Source organism: Macaca nemestrina, chromosome 10, assembly GCF_043159975.1.
Source record: "Macaca nemestrina isolate mMacNem1 chromosome 10, mMacNem.hap1, whole genome shotgun sequence".
In the NCBI taxonomy this organism is placed as follows: Eukaryota; Metazoa; Chordata; class Mammalia; order Primates; family Cercopithecidae; genus Macaca; species Macaca nemestrina.
Genome location: NC_092134.1, coordinates 23,841,336 through 23,855,527, shown reverse-complemented (window position 1 = coordinate 23,855,527; position 14,192 = coordinate 23,841,336). Strand labels below are relative to the sequence as shown.

General features: G+C 47.9%; 1 protein-coding gene across 10 annotated transcripts in view; it reads right to left on the bottom strand.

Annotated features, from left to right (window-relative positions):
- LOC105493451 (potassium channel tetramerization domain containing 10) overlaps positions 1-14,192 on the bottom strand; it is a 32,111-nt gene that overhangs the window by 2,937 nt on the left and 14,982 nt on the right. For 4 of the 10 annotated variants that reach the window (XM_011761122.3, XM_011761118.2, XM_011761114.3 and 1 more), the window contains 5 exons: positions 12,478-12,647; positions 9,828-9,917; positions 9,466-9,518; positions 7,962-8,157; positions 213-3,395 (listed from right to left, as the gene is read on the bottom strand). In XM_011761122.3, the coding sequence (XP_011759424.1) occupies positions 3,171-3,395; positions 7,962-8,157; positions 9,466-9,518; positions 9,828-9,917; positions 12,478-12,647 (734 nt within the window). In that variant the 3' untranslated portion in view covers positions 213-3,170. Of the gene's footprint in view, positions 1-212; positions 3,396-7,961; positions 8,158-9,465; positions 9,519-9,827; positions 9,918-12,477; positions 12,648-14,192 lie in introns of those variants that run through there. The other 6 variants (XR_011608858.1, XR_011608859.1, XM_071071166.1 and 3 more) reach the window with 3 other exon arrangements.

Below are 14,192 nucleotides of genomic sequence, written 5' to 3'. Positions count from 1 at the left end.
TTCACCCTTTTTCACGAGCCAGGCAGCCTTTGACCCCAAGACTTCCTTTTGGCGTTTGACTTCAAACACTACAGAAACATGACTCGTCTTTCCCTTCCACCCCGAGCGACTTTAAGGGGGTGAGGCAGAACGTGGGGGCCCTGCCTTTATTGAAAACCACATTTGAGGGGCCCGGTTATGCCAGGCATGTCTGAAAAGACCCAGAAAACAGAAGCATTTTATGACTTTTATTTTACATGTCCACAAATGTCTGCACAACATACAGTGGCTACATCTAAAACTTTGAGCATTTTTTTTATAGCGCAGAGACGGAAAGGTTAATGACACACTTAACTGTGTTACAGTGACTTTGGGTAGAGCCCTAAAGACAGCACACGCTCCAGAGGGAGGGCTGAGCGTTGTTCACACTCGGGTCCGAATCGCTGTTGTAAGGTACAAAGACACACTTTAACTGGGGAATGGGGTCCCCGCACAGTGATTCCCCCCACAGGAGGGTGACAGAATATGCCAGGAATTGTCTCGGACGTGGGCCCCAGTCACCACAATCAAATGGCTTATTTAAAACAAACAAACAAAAACCTTGATTACAACACACCAAAGCTGTTCCAATTAGTAAAAAAATTGTAGTTACTACATTGCAGTGAAACCTGACTCTTTACCAAATCTTGGGCCAATGTTTTACTTGGCTAGTGCTTACATTATAAATACTGGTTTTTGCCCTTAGTGCGAACATAAGAAAAATCAGTTCCTTGTATATTCAGTAACAGAGCTTGGACCAGCCAATGCTGTCTGTTTACTCATGGCTATAATGCAGCCGACAGAATTTGTTCACCATGGAATGTTTTATAAACCTGTTCATATTCCAGAGAGACAAAGACTCAAAACTACAGGTGCAAAGTTGGAGAAAAAGTGAGGGTAGAGAGAGCTGCCAGAAACACTAGCTCATTAGGCATAGAGGCCACAGCAAATCAAATTGTTCCACAAACTCATTCTTCATACAGACATTTAAAAAACTAAGCAGCCAGGTGTGGTGACTCATGTCTGTAATCCCAGCACTTTGGGAGGCCAAGGCGGGCGGATCACGGGGTCAGGAGTTCGAGACCAGCCTGGCCAACATGGTGAAACCCCATCTCTACTAAAAACACAAAATTAGCCGGGCATGGGCTGGTGGGTGCCTGTAATCCCAGCTACTCGGGAGGCTGAGGCAGGAGAATCGCTTGAACCCGGGAGGCAGAAGTTGTGGTAAGTGGAGATTGTGCCACTGCACTCCGGCCTGGCCGATAGAGCAAGACTCTACCTCAAAAAAAAAAAAAAAAAAAAAAAATGTATACAATGGATTTTCCATTTTCAGGGCCGATACTCGACTTTCTAAAAAAGCTCAACCCAAAAGGCAGGGTTGGTGTTTAAAACTTAAACAGTATAAAATCTTTACGAAACATTATTTTGTAAGCCCTCTTTCCTTAGCAGTTAATAAAATCCAAATGGCCTAATATAAAAGTTGCTCACAGGACAGTTTAAAAAGCGTCTGCCCAATACATGATTTTGACATTCAGTCATGATTGTTTCCAAGTTTTATTGTAGGCTTTGCTGTTGGATACAAAATGAAGGCATACAACTGTCACAGGCAGGGCAGTACGTACAAAGTCTAAGCTGTAAAAACCGTTTGAAAATATAAACTCGCTTTTTGGAATATATATGTCAAAGGCTGCCCATGTTAATACCTTTGGTATAAAACGGTAACGATTCCCTTGACAAACCCATCCATCACCTGACACACATTCACATCTCCTGGTAACTACTCTACCTAGTCTAGTCTCAACCACCCCTGTCAGTCACGACTCACTCCTGTTCCTTTGCAGGCGCAGAGGAGCCTGGGAGGTAGGTCACTGAGAACACCTGTCCTACACGGGTGTTGCACCCAGCCGGGCTCCAGCAGGGGCCACCTGTGCCCCATAATCACACGTCCCCACCCACAGTCGCACACATCCCTTAAACATGAACACAGACACAAAGCAGACCCAAAGGTATCTATCAACCCGCACATCCTCAACCTGTTCACTGCTGGCCACTCTACACTGTGTAAAAATCAGAGGCAAAGACAAGGCGGTCTGTGTTTACAGCAGGTAAGCTCCTTGGGGCTGGTGGTGTGAGGGTGTCCCTGCCTGGATGCCAGGCTGGGAGGAAAAAGGGTCTGGGCCACAATGAATTTCTAAGCCAACTGACTTAGAAAGTTAGCCCAGCTTCATGGGGAAGGAGGCGGAAGAGGAGTGGGATCCCAGGGAGGGGTAGTTTATGAGCTATGCCTGTCACAGGGTCAGATGGCCTTCCTGGAGTGGAGTCAGGTCAACCAGGAGAACAACTGGAAGGGGCTGGAGTTGGGGAAAGAACCAGAAACAGCTGGACACTTACTGCCATGGAAAGCTCTGCTCCTACGCAGACACGTGGGGTCCCAGTGAGCACCAGGCCAAAGACCAGCCCAAGGTGGCCAAAGGCTTTCTCCCTAAACAAAACCTTGCACCCAAAGTTGCACTGGTCACAACGATTTAGATGCTCATTCAGCCACATTTCCACTGCCACAAGCTGCAATTATCAACAAGCTCTAGGCCCAAAGCGACATGGCAGAAAGCACTTCTAGCAAAGCGGTGGGAATTGTGTCCGGGCCAAACACACAGGAACCAGGAGTGGACCTGCTGGGGCTGGAAGATTATGAAATAGGAAGCAGGGAGCTCAGATACCTCTGGTGGCCTCCAACTGCAGAACAACTCTCGGAACTGTCAAACTGAACCCTTAAGGGAGTGTCACCCAAAAAGCCCATATGGGAAGTCGACACCCACAAAAATAAATACTGCAAACAAAAGTTCTCACATACACTTCACACACATTCATACTTTTCCTCTGAGAACCGAGAAAGCCTGGCTCCAAAGAGTCTCAGATTCTCATGAAAAGTAGAGATCTTGGACACAGCTTGTTCAAAGACAGGGGTCATACGCCTGGGTCAAGACAATCAATTTGCCTTGTCAAGCAATACCAAAATAATCATCTGACTTGTTACAAAAGTATCTCCAGGCTCCAAGGGAAGCAGAAGGGGCCCGGCAGCCTGCACAGGATCTGGGTGTAGCACGGCAGGGAGTGGGGGCGGTGAGAAAAGGGCGGCTCGGTCTCTTGCCTGCTCACTGGTGGAGGTGGGCCCGGTCGTCGGGGCGCTTGATGTGGATCCGCCGCACGCGCTCGATCCGCTCCCGCTCCCGCTCCTCGTCCTCATCCAGGTGGTGGGAGCGCCCTGCCGCCCCGCCTGTGGCCTCCAGGAGCGCATTGTCAGGTCCCCGGCCGTCCTGGGCCTCATATAGCAAAATGTTCAGGGTCTCCTCATAAATCCGGGCTTCAGGAAACTCCACCTGTGTTCCCACAAAATACAGGGTAGGTAAGTTAACGGCCCACACTCTCTGCCAACACCTGGACTTTAAGCAGGGCCGCCAGACTAAATCAGGCCCCTGGGATTCCACTGAAGGCCACCAGTATTATTTTTAAATAAACTGATATTTTCAATGGCAACACTTACATGTGGCGCTAAATGCACAGAAAATCAAGGGGATGCAGAGAAACAGGTCCCCCTGCCCCTAGTTTCCCTTCTTAAAGGTACAGTTTCTCATCATTTTACCCTCTCAAAGATTCTGTGCATGTCAATATTTGTACATATATTTATTCACACAAAACACAAGGTGGCCCACCACACACACTTGTACATGTCTTCCTCTTGTCCCTAACTTAACCTAGAGATCATTCTGGAACAAGGAAATATAAACACGACAATGCAATTAACCGTACTTGGATGGACATTTAGGTCAGTGCTCATATGCTTCTCCTAACAGAGGTGCAACCTTGCACACAAGTCCGTCCACACCTTAAAGCAGTCTCTAAAGCAGTTTTTTGTACAGGGTCCAGCTGGGGACCCCCACGAAATGGACATGAGCCCTCCTCCTTGGCAAATCATTGTGTTTGCTCATTGCCCTTCAGGGTTAAGGTGTGATGAACAGGAGGAGGGCCACATAAGCAGGTCCCACACGTTCGATCAGACTAGACTCCACTTTCAGGGTAGAATTCAGAGGTTCCAGTTCTGGGAAAAACGGAGCAGGCACACTCTACCCCGTCTTCCTCACTGACACTACAAAGCCAGGATGCGATGCACGCAGCAGCTAACTGTGGACTCAGAAGTAAATCGTGGCAGGTGGATGGGGGAACGACAGAATTTGGAGTAATGCCCAACGGTGAGTTTATTCTTTGCCGCTGCCAGCACTGATGCAACCTGAAACCCTGAAATGGCACCAGGACAGAAGACCTCCAGAAGGTCTCTAGTGGCCAGGGAGGCCACCGAGTCTAACAGCAGAGAGGTGGGAGGAAATCCTGGTTTTCTTTCCTTTTTTTTAGATATGGGCTCTGGCTAACTAAGCTTTAAAATTTTAAGACTTATTTTTAGAGCTTAATAAGGAGCAAGGGGATTTAGAGACCACATGGTCTGATCCCAACTGTTTCCAGATTGGCAGACCAGGTTCAGGAGCGGTGTGTTCTTGTGTTTGTGAAGCTGGTTTGGGGCAGAGCTAGGATGGGAAGCCAAGGGCCTCTTTCTTTTCTCTTTTTTGTTTTGAGAGCGTGTTGCTCCATCACCCAGGGTGGAGTGCAGTGGCACAATCATAGCTCACTGCAGCCCTGAACTCCTAGGCTCAAATGATTCTCCCACCTCAGCCTCCCCAAGTAGTTGAGACTATAGGCATGCATCACCATGCCCAACTAACTTTTTTTTTTTTTTTTTTTTTGAGACGGAGTCTCACTCTGTCGCCCCAGCTGGAGTGCAGTGGCACAATCTCGGCTCACTGCAAGCTCCGTTTCCTGGGCTCAAGCCATTCTCCTGCCTCAGCCTCCCAAGTAGCTGGGACTACAGGTGCCCACCACCACGCCCTGCTAATTTTTTGTATTTTTTAGTAGAGACAGGGTTTCACCATGTTAGCCAGGATGGTCTCGATCTCCTGGCCTCGTGATCCGCCCGCCTCAGCCTCCCAAAGTGCTGGGATTACAGGCATCAGCCACCACGCCCAGTCACCCAACTAACTTTTAAAATTTTTTTGTAGAGATGGGTGTGATGATATGTTGCCCAGGCTGGTCTTGAACTACTGGGCTTAAATGATTCTCCCACCTCAGCCTCCCAAGTAGTTGAGACTACAGGCACATGCCACCATGCCCAGCTATTTTTTTTTTTTATGTTTGGTAGAGACAGGGTGTTGCTATGTTGCCCAGGCTGTTCTTGAACTCCTGGACTCGAGCAATCCTTCTGCTTTAGCCTCCCAAAGCGTGGGATTACAGGTGTGAGCCACCATGCTCAGTCCTTTTCTTTATTTTCTTGCACCCGGACCTGAGCATTCCTGTGGCAGCAACCAGAGCCTGCAGGAGTCAAAACTCTGAGGAAGGAACCTTCTTTACTGATGAGAAGAGCTGTGGTCTCAGCAGGATTGGGTGAATCTGGTTGCTTTTTCTATCTTCATGCTGCTGGGCCCAAAATACAGGCACGGTCACAGAAAGTAGGTGGCAAAGCGGGTGAGTAAACCCCCCAGCTTTCTGGCTGGCTGATCAGAAAAGGGGACTCCAGGGATGCTTAGAGAACTGCGGAGATTACAAAGGACGAGGAGCTTGAGAAGCAGCCTGTGAAGTTGTATATGAACTCCTAGACCCACACCCAGCTGCAAGATCTGCCCCTAAACCGCGTAAGCAGACCCGAAAGAACTGAATGCTGCAAGAGATACTGCCCAGGACAGACGGGCCACAGCGTGGCACACAGCTGGGACAGATTTGAAGGCTGTGAAAGCCAAACTGTCATTGCAACTACAAACTACAGAAGGCTGGTTAGAGCTTGCAGCCTGAGCCCAACTGGGTCAACTGCCTGCTAAAACAAAAACATCAATGTTCTCCCTAGGATTTAAACAAGGCCTGGAGCCCTTTAACAATATTCAAAATGTTTAGGATACAATCAAAATTTCTCAATACACAAGAACCAAGAAATTCTCAACTCCTGCGGGAAATAACTCACAGATGCCAGTGCCAAGATGACACAAGGTTTTGGAATTACCTGACAAAGACCTGGCAGCAGCTATTATTAACATGTTCCAGTAAATAAGGGTTAGAGCAAATGGAAACAAAGGGAGTCTCAGCAAGGAGATAGAAAAACCAAATAAGCACTTGAGAACTGACAAATACAATAACCAACAGCCCCAAACAAAAACACAACTTCCCAGTAGGGCTCAGTAACAGACTGGAGATGAGAGAGGAGAGTCAAGTGACACGGGCTGGGCGCAGTAGCTCATGCCTGTAATCCCAACACTTTGGGAGGCCAAGGTGGGGGGATCACTTGAGGCCAGGAGGTTGAGACCAGCCTGGGCAACATAGTGAAACCCAGTCCCTACAAAAATAAATAAAATGAGCCAGGTGTGGTAGCATGCACCTGTGGACCCAGCTACTCAGAAGGCTGAGGCAGGAGGATCACTTGAGCCCAGGAGCTCAAGGTTGCATTGAGATATGATTGCGTCACTGTATGCAAGCCTGGGTGACGGAGCAACACTCTCTCTCAAAACAAAAAGAGAAAGAAAGAGGCCCTTGGCTTCCCATCCTGGCTCTGCCAATACCTAGCTGTACAAACACAAGAACACGCCACTCCTGAACCTGTCTGCTAATCCAGAAACAGCTGGGATCAGATCACGTGTTCTCTAAATCCCCTTGTTCCTTATTAAGCTCTAAAAATGAGAAGTCTTAATCTTTTAAAGCTCAATCAATATGATGACTCTCCTTTTAATACCCAAGGGCAGAGGCAGCCCAGGCATATTTTAAAAAATCAAACCATGACAGAATGGGGTCTAATTACAGGAAGAATTCACAGCCCTAAAAGAAACAGGTCACAGGAGAAAAGGGGTATGATGTCTTGCCAATGTGGAGAGAGAGGCAGATGATTCTGGCTCGCCCCCACCCCTGGGATCTTTGAAAGCAAAAAGAACCTCAGTGTTTTGCCCTTATCATTCTTTTAGGATAATTTTGAATGCTTAGGAATAAAATATGTTGTCCAATTCATCCTGTCAGTGCTGGGGACGTGGAGCAGATACAGACTGAGTGAGAGTGCCTGAGCTGATGGCCCTTGATGTGGCATGATGGCACAGGGGAGATCACCACACTATAATTCTGTGTACGGCTTAAATTTTAAATAATAAGTTAAAAAAGAGACTCTGGTTTCTACTTTGTGATGTGATTTTTTCTCATGTGCTTTTTGTTCGAGGTCAGCTACAGTCTCATGCAGAGCTGTGTACCCCCAAAAGCTGCAGGGACAGTAATAACGTGAGTAGGGGACCTACAGGCTCAGTCTCCTGAGCCTCCTGTGCGAGGGTGACAAGAGGCATGACCGTCGGCCCACAGCAGACCTGCTGCGTGTCACTGGATAGCCAGATTTCCCTTAGATAGGTTAAAGAAATGACAGTGTATAGTGTGAATTAAAAGTTTAAAAAGACAGAAAACCCAATTGCAGAGCCCCAAAAGGGCAGGCAAATTCAATGAAGCGGGGACCAGATCTCTAGCAGCACTATGCAGAGCAATCCAGCTTTGTGGAATGGCACGGTGGGAGAGGTCAAAGGACAGGTCAAGCCTACTGGTTTGGAGAGGATGATATAAAAAGAGATCCCCAGAGTCCAGCGCAGTCAGGGAGTCAAGCGTGCTTGGAAGGAAGCCAGCAAGGTAGGGAACTAAGGAATGCCAGATGGACCCTACATTTGGCTCTTTGCAGGGTCTAAAAGATAAATATTTTAACGATGAGCAGTCACAAGCCAACCAAAGCATTTTAAAAGCGTTTCCCTCTGTATTGTGCTCAAGTGAAAGGAAGTTCTACAGGTGTGTTTCAGAACAGCCACTCCAAACTGTCCTCTCGAGGCTCTTACCTTGGTCTGTTTCTTCTCAGTGGCGTAGACAATGGAGGTACAACAGACTTCAGCAATCTTCCGGCCCTGACCGTAAAAGGACCAGCAGCAGATTTCATCCCCAATGACATCCTTTATGAATAGGACCCTTCCGTTAAAGCGCAGAGACAGCTTATCAAACAGTTCAATGTTTTTCAACATATTGTCGTCAGAATTGCTGCAAAAGAGCATTTGATACGGTGACCACAAGCTGGTAAAAACTGCCATCATTTGCTGGGCCCTTCTACATGCAGGGCCTTACTGAGCCCACTTTCTCCACTATCTCATTTCAACCTCACACGAATCCCATGACAAATGCACTCCAATCTCAATCGCTCAAGAAGGAAAGTTAGGATCAGAGAAATTAATTGCTCGAGGCTGAACCTAATCAATGGCAGACAGGCCCCCCAAAAGACAGCCCTGGCCCCTAAGCCTGAGTGCTCCTAACCATCGTGCTTGAGTGACAGCCTCTGGGCAGAGGCACCAGGTGGAGGAGAGCGCCTCACCGAGCCCCACGAGGAGCAGAATGGCACTGCCCAAGGGAGACTCTGTATCCCAGGTCTTTTTAAAGATCTCGAGTAACTTCATTAAATCCTCCCGGCATCCCTCAAGTTCCCGAGTTAGAGCCATATGTTTTCAAGGGCCAAATGGCATTCTAGAAACCTGCATATATTGCTGGTGGGAATGTAAAATGGTGAAGCCACTTTAGAAAACAGTTTGGCAGGTCCTCGAATGATTAAACCTAGAGTTACCACATGACCCAGCAATTCTGCTCCTAGAGAAATGAAAAACATGTCCACACGAAGACTGCATGAATGTTCATAACAGTATTAAAACAATAGCCAAAAAGGGCAAACAACCCAGATGTCCATCAACTGATGAATGGGTAAAGAAAATGTGGTCCCCACTGTGGAACATTATCCTGCCATAAAAAGAATGAAGTATTGATTCATGCTACAACATGGATAAACCCTGAAAACCTCTTAGGTAATCTCACTATGATGAGTGAAGGAATCTGGTCATAAAACGCTACATATTATGCAATTCCATTCACATAAAAATGTCCAGAACAGGCAAATTCATTAAGACAGAAAACAGATTAGTGGTAACCTAGGGCTGTGGGGTTGGGGAGGCAATGGCTGAGGGAAAATGGGGAGTGACTGCTAATGAATAGAGGGTTTCTTTTCAGGCAGTGAAAAAGTTCTAAAATTAGATAGTGGTGATGGCCTCACAACGTGTGAATATACTAAAAACCACATATTGTGAATATAATAAAAACTGTGCACTCTAGAAAGATGACTTTTATGATATGTGTGAATTAGAGCTCAGAGTTATACCCCTGTATCCATCTGTCTACTTGTCTATCCAGGCAGAGAGGTACAGAGGGGTCATCCTCATCTGAAGGTACAAAGAGGAGCTGGGTCTGGCTGGTGTGAGTGGAGGTTTTCCTAGTAAATGGAGCTGTCTTTCCCAGCTGACGCCTTACCTGGTATATGAGTATTTGTTGTTACTTCTGTTGTAGAGCAACTTCACGGCCGGCTGTGGGTTGTTTTAAAAGAAGAAGACGAAGAATTATTTGGCAGGCAGGTGCAATGATCTACTGGCTTCCCATAGGGCTGGGGCCCTGTGCTGCAGCAGAAGAGGCAGACAAGCATAGCTTGCTGGCTGGAGAGGGGGACCGCATGACCCAATAGCAGAGGACAAAAGATGACCTGTAGCTTCCCATTGTGAACCCATTCTCAGGCCTCACTCAGGCAATTACACATGTTTTTATTTCAAAAGTTATTCAGAAGAACCTCCATCATTTCTGGTAGCAAAAGAAATTCCACAAGGGTGCCTCCAACATACCTTATTTGAAGTCGCTATAAGTTTTTGTTCTTCCTTGGATGAGGTGATCACAGGGACCTTGCAGAAAGGCTCATAAGTATCTTTGTTCTGCTGGAACAAAACATGCTTTCAGCCTAGGAGGCCTGCCTAGCACTGCATTTTTAAAGCTGACCTGCTGGACAGACAGGCTCTGGCAAGGGGAGATGGGGCAGTCATGGCTGGGAAGAGAGGAGGATTCTTACCACCAGTGAACCAGATGAGGGAGACAGGGAGTTCGATTTCCCAGTAAGTCTGCTCTTTGGCTATGACCATTATAGGCCAGGATGCTGAGTAAGTATTAACAATGACGACCATTTTCCACAGCCCAGGAAGCCACTCAAAAATAAACCCTCGTCGTAGCAGCTGAAACGTGATTTAATCAAAAGCTCCTAAAACCCCACTACGATGGCTGCAGAGGAATAAAAAAAAGTATAAACCCATAAAGGGAAAAAGAATGGGAGAAGTGAGGTCAGCAGACCAGGGAAAAAAAAAAAAAGTCAAAAACTTGAGGCTGGAAAGGTCACAGGTGAGCGTTAACCAAGGAGAGGGGGAAAGCTGAAACCAGTGGGCGGAAGCACTGGGAAGATCCCCAAATCCATCTCTGTCCCCACGCAGGCAGAAGAAAGGGCAACTTTCCTGCAGTGGTTTGCACAGTAGAGGACAGGGCTGAGCTGCGATTCTGAAAACGGGGGGAGAAGTGAACATCACACTAAGTGACCAGCAACCCCAGCTCCTTCCCCTTCCAGATCCCCAAAGGCAGCCGGCCAGGCCTAGACCCATCAGCAGGAGGACAGTAGAGGATTGCTCTTCAGGAACACCATCTGTCCCCCAAAATGGCTTACAGATTCTGATAGCTGGGGGTCCCACTGAAAAAGTCTGCCTTATCACCACAATGCAGCCCAGTGGACAAGCACCATACATGCACAAACAAGCTTTCAGAGTCTCATTCTTTCAACAGACAGCCAAGCATCATCAGATTACATGTGAAAAGCCTCCTAAACATGAGAGCAAAACCAAAACAAAGAGAGGAAAAGAGGAGGAGTCAGATAATGAAGGGAGAAGAAAGAAAACAAATAGTATCATCGGACAGATGAGAGCAGATACGGCCTCAAGACCAGCACGCTGTGGAAAGCAGGGCATTCGGAGAGCAAGAAAAGGCTCTTAGAAGTTAGAAAGATGATAGCAGAAATGAAAATTTTGATAGAAGGGTTGAAAATATAAAGGTGAAAAATTAAAACTTCTGAGCAAGTAGAACAAAAGGATAAAGCCAGAGACACTAAGAGGAAAGAATTAGGAGGTCAGTCCTGGAGGTCTAACCTCAGACTAATAGAAACGAGACCCAGGGGCATGTCTCCAAGACAAAGATGAAACAGAACCTCTGATGTGTCTGAACACACCAGTATGAGACCGCTGAGAACATGGCGCTGAAGTAGGAACATATATTTAGAAAATCAAGCGAACAAAACAATGAGGCAATCCCTAACTCTGGCAAACTTACAGTTACAGAAGAAAGAAAATAATCATTGTACACTCTGTGGCTTAACTGTCAGCCATATTTATGCGTCATGATGTAAACTCTGAATTTAGCCAGAACTGTGATGAAATGTACCAGGAGAATGGGAGAAGGAAGAGTATGCCTAAGCTTGGTGGGGGTGGAGGTAGGGGCAGTGCGTGAGTTAAATTCTAGTTTTCTATAGTCATGCCAGTAGATAATGTCAAAAACTGAGAATTCAATAAAGAGCAGCACAGGCGAATTATGTGGAAACATAAATGTGAACAGAAAAAACTGCTGAGAGAATTCACAGAGGTTACTGCAGGGGTGAAGGAGAATAGGAGGGGGTATGGTGGTGTTTTTGATGTTAACCTTGCAGCACTATTTGACTTCTTGAAAGATGCATGTGCATCACTTTTAACAACGTAGTAACAATAAAAAAGTAAATGCTGCAACATTCAGTTAGATCTACAGTGAGTTCAGACTCTCAGAGTAGAGGTGGTGTGCAGCGTTAAAGGTACTGGTCCGGTGCGGGGCCAGACACAGACATGTGGTGTTGGGGAGGCCCAAACAAGGGCCTCATGCACACAGACCAGATTCCTATGACAACCCAGACAACCCAAAGGGACGCTTCTGATGCTCTGCCACATTGTAACTTTGTTTGAAATAAAGGGGTGTTGGCTATGTCTAGAAGCATTTTGGTTTTGTGGGATTTTACTGTCACCAGACCTGACCCCAATGGTCCTGCTCTGTCCAGCTAAGGAGTGAGGGGTGTCTGTCTGTAGAGATTATGCTGAGCTCCCAACAATGACTTTTGGGACTAGAGTAACCCTAAGATTGGTCCCGAACACTGACCAAGTTTTACACAGCGGGGTTTGCTGCTGAAGGGTTGAGATGTACACATGAGAAGATCCAACAGCATGGGGGCTGCAAGGACTGAGACAGTAGGTGGCCTGCTGTTCCAGGGAGGCCTCCCAGGGGTCACTCTGACTGAAGGAATCGGGCTCCAGGGCAAACTCATTAACTCTCACAACATCTCAGTCAGACAGAAACCGCCCCTGTTTTGCAGAGAGGGAAAATGAGGAAGGCAGGTAGGCTTGGTGCCTCTCCGCCCATATGGGAAGAAAGGGTGATGCCTACTTGTAGGGCCGCCTGGCACTCTTCCACCAGGCCTTGGACCAGGTAGTACTTGGCTTCTGCTAGCAGCTCCTCGATCTCCCGGCGGCTCTCGGGTAAAGGCACCGCCCCGTCTCGAAGGTAGTTGAGTATTGTACCAAAGTGCTTCCCACAGCGGTCAATGAGGATCCAGCCTGCAGGGGGAGGAGGCAGGGGCTGGTTACGTGGGCCCTCCTCTTGTGGGAGGCCCTGAGCTGAACTGGGGTGTCTCTCAGCTCCCTCTACCTCCCAGCAGAGAGTGGGACTGCCTGGAGAGCGGCAGCCTCACCTGCCCACCTGTCCAGTAAGGGCTGAGGAGGCCCCCACAGCCTCCAGGCCCTGCTGACACGGCCACAACCCCAGGTAACCCTGATCTGAGGCTCTGTTGTACATCCCGACTCTTGAGGCCCAAAAGTACACTTCTGAAGTACCCTCAAATATCCCTTAGACAAGGACATCCAAGAGGGGCTCGTGTACCACACCTGGGTAAAACAGGTCCAAATGGCCACATCCCAAGGACGGAATAAAGACTTCTGGGGTAAAAAATAGCTACTTCCTCTTTCTACAAAGCTTCCCTCAAACTGTCACGTAACAGAGCCATTTCTAAGAATGCACAAGCCTCACCCTTGCAGACTGTGACCTTTGGCTCCCAAGGCTGAGCCCCAGACACTGACCAGCACCAACACAGGAAGTCCTATTCCACAACTTCCTGCAACAAGCACTTAGTGGCTACTGAATGACCAAGACAGACCCCACCCTCAAGCAGCTCGGTCAACACGGGGAGACAGAACCAGCTTTTATTGGATATGGAAAAAGGTCCCAACTGCTGACCAAATCCAGGCACTGTGAAACATTCTTGGGGGTGGGGGCCAGGAAACCTCCCTATTCTGCTGCTCAATGTCCTTTCTAATCTTGTCACTGAGCCGACATTCCTCCACTAGAGATCCTAAGGGTTTTCAGAACCCCTCTACTGAAATGCAGTGTCTCTGGGAGTAGTATTTGGAAAGACAGGACTGGAGCCTAGGAGGAGGAAGTACCAAAAAGGGAGGCAGGAATGGAGCAAAGACCAAGTATCTCCCAACAACAAATGTGAGCCTCTAAAAAGAAGCCAGACTGATGAGAGGGTGAAGTTGAGGCCTTCTGACAAGCAGGGCGACCTTAGGCGAGGGGTGTCCCCATGGCTCCTGCCCTGCATTACAGGTGGAAAATGCCTGTGCCGTGAGGAGGCTTCAGTAGGAATCGGTCACTTTATGCTCCCATCTTCCTCCCCACTTTGGGAGAAGGGCCAGCATTTCCACTCCTAACAACACTGTGCCCTGCTCCACATCCTCCTCAGATTGGGCCCTACTGATCCTGGGCCTTGGATCAGTGGCAGAGGCCAGCAAAAGCTGACAGCAGCAAACGCATCTTTTTCACAATCCAAAGTCATAAGTCGGCCCGATTTCCCCTACCACTTAACCTGGCAAGTCCAGTCCCTGCCAAGTGCCCTCTCATGGTTTTAGGGCACAGTTTGGTATTCTTTGCATCATTTGCCAGGAAAGTTGGTAATAGGGCCGTTTCCAGGTTCCCCTGATGAAACAGCTCAGCCTAAAGTTCCTGGGCCTTTTCTTAAAGGAACGGTCTCAGCCCTCCAGCGGCTTCCACTTCCTACTTCCACACTGTTCCAATTTCCTGAGTAGGTGGGAAGAATACCCCAACTT